Source organism: Stegodyphus dumicola, chromosome 3 (genome assembly GCF_044657685.1).
Source record: "Stegodyphus dumicola isolate Sdum_Otavi_A_Nest chromosome 3, ASM4465768v1".
In the NCBI taxonomy this organism is placed as follows: Eukaryota; Metazoa; Arthropoda; class Arachnida; order Araneae; family Eresidae; genus Stegodyphus; species Stegodyphus dumicola.
The window spans coordinates 197,573,086-197,586,424 of NC_140770.1; the positions used below are offsets into that span (position 1 = coordinate 197,573,086).

At 34.1% G+C, this 13,339-nt stretch overlaps 1 protein-coding gene across 2 annotated transcripts in view; it reads right to left on the reverse strand.

Moving 5' to 3' along the window:
• LOC118202932 (popeye domain-containing protein 1-like) overlaps positions 1-13,339 on the reverse strand; it is a 145,852-nt gene that overhangs the window by 20,619 nt on the left and 111,894 nt on the right. For both annotated transcript variants that reach the window (XM_085813731.1, XM_085813730.1), the window contains one exon: positions 12,454-13,077. In XM_085813731.1, the coding sequence (XP_085669857.1) occupies positions 12,454-12,968 (515 nt within the window). In that variant the 5' untranslated portion in view covers positions 12,969-13,077. The remainder of the gene's footprint in view (positions 1-12,453; positions 13,078-13,339) is intronic.

Genomic DNA, 13,339 nt, shown 5'->3' on the forward strand with positions numbered 1-13,339 from the left:
TTGCTGTTGCCACCAAATGTTATCAGCATATAAATTTATTTAAAGAAACTAAATAATGAAGAATATGCATGAATGTTTCTCGCATTGTGAAAAAACAATGGTACCTAGAACCGTCCAATTTTGAATAACGTAGTTTTCCAACCAAACGTCCAAACGTGAGCACTTGGAAGCCCGAATTTTGAATTTCGATTTTGTTTTATTATCTATTTCAAATTTTGTAACACTTTAACGAATTTTTTATTAACAAACTCAACGATTTCAAAGCAAGAATGGCAACACTGTACGGAAAAAAAACATTTTTATCTCCAGCGCGCGAAACTATGTATTAAAAATTCTAAAGATATGCTATTTCGCGGTTTTTAAATATTTTGTGATATTGCTGTTGAATTAAATTTTATGTGGTTTAAGTGCGAAGAAAATGATATTTAATAAAAAGATAATGCTTGAAACGTTAAAAACTTCCCTATGGGGCGTAATATAAAATCTGAAAGCTTTCGGATTTTCTTTTCTTTTCTTTCTTTTCATGGAAGTGATTAATTCTCTATAAGATCTTAAAACTGCTGAGACTATGCAATATTTAAAATAAATTTCTGATGGTATACCCAAAATATGATATAAAAATATTTATTCATCAGTATACTTTAGCGTATTTTGAATCATTACACGTTTACTGCACTTACTTGCCCTTCACATACCTGTAAATGCGTTTATCTCGCAATAAGTATGAAAGTTTCAAAAAGCTACACTTACAGTAATAGTTCTGAAATCAGGTTTCTCCAATATACTGTGATTTTTCCTAACAGTCCTAACCAATGTAAGAACTTCGCTTACAAAAAAAATTTCGGTCTTCTATGAATATGGTAATCTTAGAGAATGATTATTCAGTACCTGAGTTTAATTACAGTATAAGCAATACTGGTCACAATGAGAGACCGTTAATCACAATGCTGGTCACATTAAGAGTAGTTCACTGTACTTTCATATTATTATTTTTTAAGCATCATATTATTTATTTATTATACTTTGCGTTCGATTTTAGGTATAATTAAAGAATTAATATTTTTTTTGCATTTTTAATGAATTCATTAAAAGATCATCATCTTGCTCCAAAATTATACTGTAGCTTTTTTTTTTTTTTTATCCTAGAGGTAACAGAATAAAACGAACTTTTCACATTTGCTGTTTTCAATACATTCACGTTGTAAAATTGACGAGTTCATATGTGTGCATAGGAAAGCACAGAAAAATAACATCTTGCAAAAAAAGAGATCTCATACTCCTTTTGCAATGTGGAGCATATTGGGAATTTTTTAGATGAATTGAAGAATTTTAGGGGATTATTCTTAATGAAATCTTAATGGTGAAACATCTCGCAGCGACCATCGCTGAAAGTCACCACTATTTATGAGAACGTAATTAAATAACCATGATGCATAATTTAGTGTTCTTTCATTTTATTATTATTTTTTTATCAGTCCAATGGGACATTAGACCCAAAGGGTTATTAGTCTCAAAACGGCATTTTGCGTCTCACTTTTCCAATTCTTGCCACCAAATATTATCGCCATGTATTATGTTTAATGAAATTAAATAATGGAAAATCTGCATGAATGCACGAATGTTTCTGGCATTGTGAAAAAACAACGGTACTTAACGTAAAAACGTTTTTCTTTCATTTAATGCGGCCACCTTCACAGAAGACCAAACTACATGGAACCTCAAGTAGTCATCTTAGAAAGATTTCATTGAATAAAGAATTTTGACATTAATTTAAAATAAAACTCCAAGAATCTGATATTAAAGATATATTGAAGCAATTTACAGTTTCCTTATTTATTAGATGACTTGAGGTATGCTATAGGAAGGAAAAGGTTAGCAGTTAAGCAAAAATAAAAGTCTATATGACATTGATTGCAAGAAATTTGGTAGCAGCTGATTCTGAGATTTTGAATTATAATGGAAACTTCTTGAGACAGTTCTATTTTCCTTTGAAGATGGTCATCTTATAGAGGTGATGTGAAATACCGATTTTTATTTATATTTAAGAAATGTTAGTTACTTTAAGAGATGGTCAACTTATTAGCCATGAGAGGTTTCCTGAATATTATTTCGAACATCAACATAATATGGTAATGAAAACTTATAATTAGGATTAAAAAGCTATTAAAGTATTTAAGAAAGAACTGTCATTTGCAAATTATGTACATGAATTAAGAAACAAGGTAAAAATATTATTAGCCATGAGAGGTTTCCTGAATATTATTTCGAACATCAACATTAAATGGAAACTTACAATTAGGATGAAAAATGCTATTAAAGTATTTAAGAAAGAAATGTCATTTCCAAATTATATACATGAATTAAAAAACAAGGTAAAAATATTGCGGGATATTATCGATCAATCTTTTTATCATCAATTTTGGAAAACGAGCCACGAGAGTTTGGCAAAGATTGCAATTACGAACCAATCAAAACGTTATGGATTATTGAATGACTCACAGGATAACTTTCGTGCAGAAAGATCATACATTTCGAGCTTGATGTTTATCGTGAAAAGGCCACTTTTGGCTCTAAATGATGTATGTTCTGTTGATACGGTATATATACATTACAAGATAGATTGAGTAAGCTGTTTCTCAGAAATTACTTGGTAAATACAAAGATAAGAATTAGACAGAAATTCATTACTACAGATTATGTGACACAAAATATATTGTTGCCTTTATTAAATCTGATAGGTTTTTCTTTCGTTGAAAAGGCGTATTCTTTAATGGTCATTACTTTCTGCTATTTATGTTAATGATTTTGTAAAAGGATAAAGTTGTGGGTGATATTAAAATGATAAGGGCATGGGTAAAAACATTTACTAGAAATTTCAGACCGAATTTTAATTTGAAATTGCATAGCCATTAGGGGGTTTATTTCGGAGTAGGAAACGTGAGAAATAAGCATTGCCCTCACCGGAACTCGAATTCCGGATGCTAGCCGGAGGCATACAAGCGTTCCGTACCGCGCCACGTGCATAGGGAAAAACCCATCCTCGTGATTGGATATGTCTTCTGATGACATCATTTTCTCCACGCCATGGACCTTATAAGAGATAGACTAAACCAGTGAGTGGGGCGCGCGTCACCGACATGTCGGCAAGAAAGAGTAGGGACGATCTGGTTTACTTTAACACTGAAACCTATGGCGTTTGTATCACATAACACTTTTTAATTATTAAATGTGATACGTTCTATAGTGATGAGATTATGAAAGCCACAGTTTTTTTCCAAATAGGATTTAATATATCTCATTAAAGCAGTTTTTACTGCATTTTGCGCAATTTTTCACTCGTAATTCTTGTACAAACATCTTTACTTATTGTAAAACGGTAAAAACTCTAAGCACAAAATTTATGAACTTAATTTTGCTAACAAAAAATGTAAAATTAAATAAGATTGATAGTACGTGATGCTTTGAAATAAATAAGGTAAAATTAAACAAGATCTGATCATTTTTTTAAAAAATTTAATGACCATTTTCAGGCAGTGATTTTCAAAAGTATAATAACATTACAAAACAATCATTTATTTGATTATATCATCATTAACTTATTAACATTAAAGTGGAATACTTATTTCAGTAATTTATAAAATTCGGAGCATAAAATTTTCTGAGTGTAATGAAGGAAAAAAAAAGATAAAATAAAATCTAGAAGCACTCAGATTTTATATTACGCCCAAAAGGAACCTTTTTTTTTTAACGTTTTGTGTGTTATCTATATTTATTGAATATTATGTTCTTCGCCCGTAAACCACATGCATTTGAAAACAGTAAATCTTTAGAATTTCCGCACTGGAGATAAAACTGTTATTTTCCGTACAGTGCTCGCTCTGAACTGGTTGAGTTTGTTAATCAAAAATTCGTTAAAGTTTTACAAAATATGAAATAGATTAAAACAAATTCGAAATTCGGCCGTCCGTTCGGGTGGAGGATTACATTATTCAGAATTTGACGGCTCTAGATACTGTCCTTTTTGTCACAGTGTGAGAAACATACATGTATTCATGCAGATTCTTCATTATTTAATTTCTTTACATATAATACAGGGCGATAATATTTGGTAACAACAATTTGCAATGAGACACGGACATTTATAGTAAAACTGCGCAAAATGCCGCTTCGAAACTAACAGCCTTTCTAGGCTACCGCCCCTTTGGGCTAATAAGTTAAATTAACAGTAAATAAAAAAATCTTATGCAAAACTAAAAATAAATAAAAAAATAATCACTATAAAATACAAGAAAAATTCATTATTATGGTTAAATACAATTTTAATATTAGAATTAAATGTATAAAAATGTTTAAGGAGTCAAAAGTGTTTATCACTAGATGTATTATGAAATATAATTGAAACAAAATTCCTTTATAGAAATTGTGTTATAATACTCATCTATAATTTTAAAAAGGTAGCATAATTTAGAATTTTAAACAAAACTTTCAAAAATTCGTTTTTAAATATTTTAGTATTTTTTACTTACCAATAAAAAGCATAAAAATTGCTTGTTTGAAATTTTCTATTAGTTCAGATTTAAAATATTATTTTCTAAAACAAGTAGTTACAAATTTCCTTACAGCACTGGAAAAGCTAAAATATATCCAACCCTGAAAGCATGTAATAGCTTTATAATTATTTGGAACGTTAATTATGCTTGATAAATATGCTAAATTTTTAAAAATCAATCTCAATTTCAAAAATAAAAATATGTAGAAATTCTAATTTGTGAAATGAAGCGCTACAACCAGCTTTTTCTTGAACAATTATACACGCTGCATTAGGCAACCACTGTTAAATTTCTGCGAGTCGTCCCTACTCCTCCGCATGTGATCAAGGTGACAGCCGGGAACGCCTCAGGCGAGGGAGGAAATCCGTTTGGGTTAGTCTATTTCTTATAAGGTCCATGCTCCACGCTGAGATACGCCATGACTTTGCTTGAGCTGGAGAGTACCCCTGCATACCTTTGTTTACATTTTGCTAACAAAAGATCATTACTGTTAATGACGTGCATTGTATTTTTGTTGCCATGAGATTAACTTATGGCACTGCAGTGTGGTGAATTTAATTTTAAAAAAATAGGAATTTTGTTTTTAGTGAGAAAGGTATTTTTCTTCTAGTGTTTATTGTGTAATTATTCTTCTAATGTGCATTGCTATTATGTAAAGTGCAGACGTTAAGTAAATGTATTCTTAATTTAAAACCGCTCATATTAAAGGTGTCGTGATTATAAATTCATTATTTCATGTTCTTTATATATATATCTATCCACTGCAGGTGCAATCTCTGAAAACATGAGACAAGTAAGCTTTCGCAAATAGCAAAAACGATAGGAGCTAACATAATATACAATAAATTCAAGATATTTGTAGTCAGTCTGAAAAAGTAAAAATTATTTTTGAAGTTAGACTACTATAAATTTGGAACAGAGAATAGAGATATGCACTTTTAAATTGAATCATTTTACTTTAAGAATATTGCCCATTTTTTAATGTGCAACATCTTTTGCAACTTTGTATAAAACTTGCGTTAATCAGAGAAGGAAATTTCTTTTCTTGTGTATTAAATTCAGCGATAATACTGATTGCACTTTTTTCTTTGATTTGAAGCAACAGAATATTAGAAATGTGAAAGACGTGGATATTAATATGGAAATAACGTTGTGGTGTTGCGTGGCCCCAACTTGCCCGCAACAATAGTAGTGACTGCTATGAACTGGAAAGTACACAAACTCTTAAGAAGGGTTTAACTCCCTTTTTATTCCACTTTAGAAGTTACAGATGCGTTCACTTGACGCTCACAAACTACGCCCACCCGGCGGTTAAATAAAAATAAGAAAGTATAACTAAAAATGAATAATAACAAGTCACTACCTACGAGGCTCTCTAAACGTGACTAACTTAACCGCGTTCTAAGATACAGCTGAGATTTCAGCAAACTTTCTGAATAAAAAGTTGAAAGATTCAACTAACTGCCGAAGCAAGCACACAGGCCGAAACGCGCGGTTCTTCAATTTCTACCTAGCAACCTTCACGCTCGTGAATAAAGAAAGCACACTTACGAACTCGTTTCCCTTCTATTTAACTCAGAAATACTTCTGCTAAATATTTGAATACTTTGCGCGTTCTACTAAAATTTACATACTCTGGCATTGGCAATTCCAGGGGAAAGTAAGGCTTGACAGGAAAGGTAGCTTAAACTTAAAATAAATGTTAGTTAAAATAAATATAAACCCTACATTTGCCGCTGCCAGAATTTGGTAAACTTGGAAGCAGGTCCTAAAAACGACCTGTTGAAAAGTTTCCATATTCTGAACTAAAATTCAAGAGCCTCGTTTACATAAAACAAACTGTTTTCTCAAAACGTAGAATAAATTTCTGTAGATAATCATTTTACCATCTCTTCTTATAGGAACCTTTCCTGGACTTCAGCAATCAATCTGTTCTCTTCCTTCCAGCATCTGGAAGGAATAAGTATCAGTATCTTCTAAATACATTATAATTTACACTTTCTTAACACTGGATAAACTTTTTGTTTTTGATCGTTTTATTTTCCTTAATTAACTACTTAATTCACATTCATTCAAGTATTCAAATATGAATTTAACTTTACCCTGGTTCTCCACCATGTTGTAGTGTCAAACGGGAATATTCGTGTTTGAGTATTACAACACTTCCCCTAACCACAATGATTTGTTAGAATTCCAACAACCAAATAGACACACCTTAATCGACATACTAAAACTCGATGAGCTATTTTTAACATTCTTAAAATTCAAGTGTAGGTGGAGAACCCTACAAAACACATTCATTCTAAATTCCCCCTCATTCATTTTTAGACATGCATGCTTTCGCTCTAAAGCATGATTTTATCTACAGTTTAATACTTAAATTTGAATTCATTTCTTTCGAGTATTTACTTTTAGCATCTAAAATTTTATGCTTCTAGACTAAATTCTACTTTTACATAACTTTCAAGTATTTACGTATATTTACAAAATTCTAATACATATGATTTTTACAATTTACCATACAATGAATAAGATAAAAATAAAATTTTTACTTCACGCTTTCTTCGCCAAGCTGGCGGCACTGAAACTAAATTTCTCATTAATACAAAATACGAAGTTATTTTACTTTCGGCCAAATTTTGGCTTTAACATAACAGAATTAGTCTTTCGACCAACAGGAACTGCTTGTTCTTAGATTTTATACTTAAAGAAATAATACTTTTGCCTTAGCTAAATAAAGCAAAACAAAACTAAGTCTCAACCGAGACAAATTGACTTCCGTCAAAACATAGAACTTCGTATTTACGGATAACATTTCGGAACAAAAGAAAAAATTTATAGAAGATTTTAACTTATCTTTGAGTTTTCGATGATTGGAACTCCGACATCCTCTTCCGGCAGAACTGCTCCCACGTTATAGAGGTCATAGAAGTCAGTCGTCTCATTTGTGGTCTTCGAGTTTCGTCCATGGTGATTTTTCTTTTTCGCCCTCTCTACGCCGGCCTCTTGGAGTGGTAGTCGTCGGGTTCCTTTCTTTTCTGTTTTGTCCCTGGACGGCTGGTCTTGGCGGCCTCCGGTCTGGAATCGTGCTTGAATTTCTTCTGTTGGTGGTGGTCTTTTCGTTCCTCCTGCTGTCGTTTTGTTCTCGTGAACGGCGGCCTTGTTTGCTCCTGACTATCTGGCCCTGGAAGTGTTTTCCTCGACGCAGAATGTCTACTGCGATACCTTGTAACTGGTCTTTTCCTCTTTACCAAAGATTCTTTACACGGCGGCGTTGCTTTCTTGTATTTCTTAAATGCTGGAGTCTGAACAATTTCCTTTCTTCTTTTCGGGACCGTCGCATGACTTGTAGAAGGGCTAGGTTCCTCTTCTATTCTCTGCTTCTTGGGTGGTGGAGCGGGTGACGTTACTTCTGGACCTTCCACTTCTTTTGCGCTTGAGTCCTGCAAGAAACTTTTAAGGATTTCAAAATCATTTTGATTATAATATTTTTTCACCTGGTCGGGACTTGCTTTACAGATTTCCCCTCTCTCGTTCTTAAGGTACAGTACGACTCCCTTGATTTCCTGAATTACATAGGGGCCTTCAAATTTTGCAGCCAACTTTGCAGTGAAATTGTATGGGGCACTTGATAAAGAAAATTTCCGCTTTAACACTTTATCCCCAACTTTAAAATCTGCTTCACGGCGTTTTCTATCATAGTACAATTTGTCTATTTCTTGCCGTATCCGAGCTTTTAACCGCCTGATCAATGAGTTTTTGCACATCTTTTTGTTTGAACTCTTGCTCTCTTTGTTGCACAAAGAATAATTTATCTAGTGGAGTAATTAACTTCCGTCCTAAAAATAATTCTGCTGGAATTTTCCCCGTAGTATCGTGATTTGCTGTTCTTAAAGCATAAGCTAACTCATTTATGTAGCCATTCCAGCGCTTGTGATGTGTGCTAACATAACTTCGAATTATTTTTACAATATTTTTATTAACTCTTTCTGCTATGTTTGCCTGTGGTCTATACGGAACCATTTTGATATGGCGTATGCCAAGTCCAGTGCAAATGTTCTCAAATATTTGGCTAACGAATTGTTTACCGTTATCGCTAATGACTTTTATCGGTGCACCGTATTTTAAAATGTATCTGTGTAAGAATGCATCTGCGACTGTTTTGGCTGACGCGCGTTGGAGTGGAACAATTTCTGTCCATTTTGAGAAATGATCTACAATTACTAAAAGAAAACAATTTCTATTTAACTCACTCTGGGGGAAAGGACCAAGAAGATTTATGCCTAAAATTTCATTCGGAAATGTAGCGCGAATGCTATTTAAGTACCCGGCAGGGCTGTAATTAATATCATTTATTAACTGACAATGATTGCAGGACCTGACATACGCAGTTAGTATTTTGTATAATTGCGGGAAATACACCGCCTCGCGTACCCCTTTTAAAGTCTTTCTGACCCCTAAATGACTCGCTGTTTTCGCGTCGTGTAATTCCTTCAAAATGCTTAATCGAAGCGAGGCTGGGATGATTGGTTTGTATTCGAAATTTTCGTTTGTTGTTTTCGTATAAAATAATAAATTATCTATTATTTCATAGTTTTCTGCTCTATTTCTTATCGCATCGATATATGTGTGTTCAAAGCTTTCGGGGTCTTTCAAATACGCATAGATACTTCCAAATTCAGGATCAGCTTTTAATTCAGCAATAATTGTTTCTCTAGAATCTAAAATTTTTGAAATCAACATAGCGCATTTGAGTTCATTGCCTTCATCGTCCAGTTTTATACGAGATAGTGCGTCAGCTACATTGTTTTCGTTACCCGGTTTATATTTAATTATGAGGTTATACTCTTGAAGTTTTAAAGCCCATCTTATTAACCTGGGCGTTAGGGTTTTCCCCGAGTAAAGTCTACCAACAGCCGCATGATCCGAAAAGACTGTTACTGGCGCTTTGCCGAAATAAACTCGAAATTTGTGTACAGCCATTAATACGGCTAATGTTTCTCTCTCTGTAGCTGTATAATTACTTTGTGTCTGATTCAACGTTTTACTAAAAAATGCCAGAGGATGGCCATTTTGCATGAGAACAGCACCCACAGCATAGTCCGACGCATCTGCTGCAATTTCCAGGTTTTTGTCCCCCTCGGGGAATTTCAAAACAGGGGCATTGATGAGCGCTTCTTTTAACCTTTCAAATGCGGTATTTGCTTCTGCTGTCCACGTGAATTTACTTTTCTTACTTTTAATTACTAACAAAGGTTCAACAATATTAGCAAAATCTTTTATGAATGACCGATAATAAGAACATAACCCAAGGAAAGAAGAAAGTTTCTTGGCGGTGTTGGGAGGTGGGAAATTCTTGATGGCTTTTATTTTTGAAGCTTGCGTTTCTATACCCTTTTGCGAAATTTTATAACCGAGATATTTAAGTTCTTTAGTTGCGAACTTGCATTTTGATGCCTTAATTGTAAGACCGGCCTCTTTTAATAATTTAAAAACTTCTTCTAAGTCTTTAATATGTTGTTCCAACGTACTACTCGTTATAATTATATCATCTAGATAGATTAAAGTCGATTTTCCCAGGACAGGCTTTAGAACAATGTCCATAGCTCTCTGGAATGTTGACGGGGCCCCACACAACCCAAAGGGCATGCGTAAAAATGCATAAGTGCCCGATTTTGTTATAAACGCTGTTTTATGTATGTCTTCGGGTCTCATAGCTATTTGATAGTAGCCAGAAGGTAAGTCCAACGTAGTCATGCATCTCGTAGACTTAATCTTTCTAATAATTTCCTCTATAACCGGCAAAGGGTAAACTGGGAACTTATTAACACTATTAAACTTTCTGTAATCGATAGCAAACCTCCAAGCCCTTTTATTCGAAGGAGGAAATTCATCCTTTTTCCTACATAGTACGACTGGACTCGCGTACTCACTATTTATGGGCGTTATTATCTGGTTCTTTAACATTTCCTGAATGTGTTCTTCGGTGATTTGCTCTTTCTGCTTATCATACCGGTAAGGTTTAGTCCTACAGGGTTTGTCGGCAGTTAACTGTATATCATGCGTAACAATTTGACAGTTACCAGGCCGTTCTGAAAACAAGTTCGAAAAAGTACTCACCACTTGCTGGATGGCTTGGTTTTCATGGTCATTCAAATGGCTAAGGTCGACTTGCGGTTGTTCCACTGGCTCCACCACCCTCCGGTCCATTTCCAGCATAATAGAATTTTCCTGAAAATTCAGTTTGGCCTTTGCGGCTTTTAAAAACTCCATACCTAAAATAAGTGGACTTTGCAAATTTTTTACCCCAAAAATTAATACTTTAAGGCTTTCGTTTTTAACCTGTAGAGAAAATGATATCATCGGAAAGTATGTCCAATCACAAGTATAGATTTTTCCTTATGAGCGTAGCGCGGTTACGGAATACTTATGCTAGCCGGAGGTGCTTCCAGTTACACCATAAAAGCACGCAGAAAGAACATAGAAAATATCTTGCAAACTGAATGTTGGACCTTAAAAAGTATATTAACATTTACGTTACATAATTTCTTAGTTTTATAGGGTAATACTCAAAATGTAACACATGTTTCAGAAAATAGGTTAAGAAATCTTCATTTAAAATATCATATGCAGAGTTGAATATAATACTGGAAAAGGTAAAGGAACATTTAATTTAATGGAAAAGTTATAAGATAAAGCTAATAGTTAATGTAACTAATAGCATTATAAGTACTCAATTTAAACATTATAAAGGAAATTGAAAATACCTGAAATGTAGCTTACTGGAATAATGAATAGCGAAGATAGTAGAAAGATTTGCAACATTAGGAATTTTAGTATTCGGTATCAGTTTCAGAGAAATGGCTTATAACTTCTTATTTTCAAATTGAAATAACAGATGGAACCATGGAAGAAAGCGTTTTCTTTCTAAAGATAATTTATTGAGGGATTATGTGCGGTTTTTTAGAGACTCTTGAATTTTGAAGCTGTTGGTAAAATGAGTAAATAGATTTTTTTACTTTGAGAATGTGTGATGTTATGCAGTTTTCATTTGCCTTTCAGACTCTCAAAATGCCAATGGATAAGCAAAATGCCTTTAAAATGATTAAATTATTCACAAGAAATTTAAAAAAATAAATAGTGAATTGATGAAGTCTTCGCATAACTTGACATTACTTGTATATTAAAAGGTCAGAAAAATGGAATAAATAAAATCTATTTATCTAACTTTTATCTAACGCTGGGCCGGTATTCCAGAGGTCCGTGGTTCGATTTCCGGCGAAGGCGTCTATCTAATTTTTTATCTTTTTTGTTTCAAAAAAAAAAAAATCCTAATGTCTCTACAGACTAAACTCTCTGACTAAACCTTTCGCTACATCAGTTTAAATACACTCTTTCTTTACACTCTTACACAGTTTACAAATACACTCATTCTTTTGCGTTCTGGCGAGGAAACGCGAGGGAATAAGAGAAGCCAGAAAAGGTTAACAAATTAAAACAACTATTAGTAAAAATAAATGAAACTATACAGCTTAACATGTCTTAAATTTTACTTCTAAATTTTAGCTTTAATAAGCTATGAGATATTTTATTACTGATGTAAAAAATAACAATTTCTCTCAAATCTGAACTTTCTACGGTTCCGGGTGAGCATTTTTTAATATCCTGTGTGATAGGTATATTAAGAGTATCGAATATGATAGCCTATTTGCAGCAAAAGTCTTCTTGGTCAAGAGTTCTGGGTTCAATTGTTTTATGTTCAAAGCAAATATACCGTATTCCCAATAAAACAGCAAAAGGCTAAGTTTGGCTAAATGGCTAATTTTTTTGTATAATCATACACAACTTTAATATTATTATGCATCTGAAAATTGTTTATTTGAAAAAAAAATCGAAATCTTACTTTCCGGACAGGAGGATTGCGAGACGTTGATCTGTGCCGGTAATTCCCTCCAGAGCGTAATGTTCTCCTGGATCCAGTGGCTCAATATGTGCGTATCTGACGAGCTGCCGGAAATGATCCTTTCCGACCTTTAAGGGGGCAAATACTTTGAGGTACAGTTCTTGCAGTTCTGGTGCTATTCTCGGCGGTAAATGTCTATATGCCAAGTATGCCGCTTGTGCGCAATTTGCTACCAACAATGTGGCGTTCCAGGCAATTGCATCCGGTCCGGCGCAGGATTTCAAGGCTGCCCAGGTTCCGGCCAATAAGAATCCGACTGCAAGCAGAAGCCGGACGAGAAAGAGTGCTGCGGGCCGGTGGACAGCCGGCACCAGGAAGGCGGCGGCGAGACAGAAGTGAGCCGCCTGCAGGAGGATGTGCCGGGTCTCGCCCCAAGGTTCACAAGCTCGGACTACTCGCCGGACGTCGTCTAGAGTCGTTGAAGAGGAGGCCGCTGAGTCGTTGAAGGGGTGCATTGAGGAAGCGGCGAGACTGGAAGGGAACTATGGCCGAGGCAGCGTCTCCGTCGTAACGCCATCTGGATGGAACACTCTATAGGTCTATAGACGACATCGGTTTCCGCATCTAAGAAGGAAAAACATGCTTATTGAAATCTGAAATAATTGTTCAAAGTAATAAATGAAAGTAAAATAAATAAGTGAAAAATGGAAACTGTTTTGTATATTCATGCACTTTCAAACAACTGATGTAAATCTTGCTTGAAGTTTAAAAAACTGCATTTAAAAACTGGTATACTACATTACACTAAAAGACAGGTCTTCAGATAAATTTTGAAAGAAAACGCTTCAAATTTTGTTTAGAAATTTCGAAACTTAACATCAAGAAT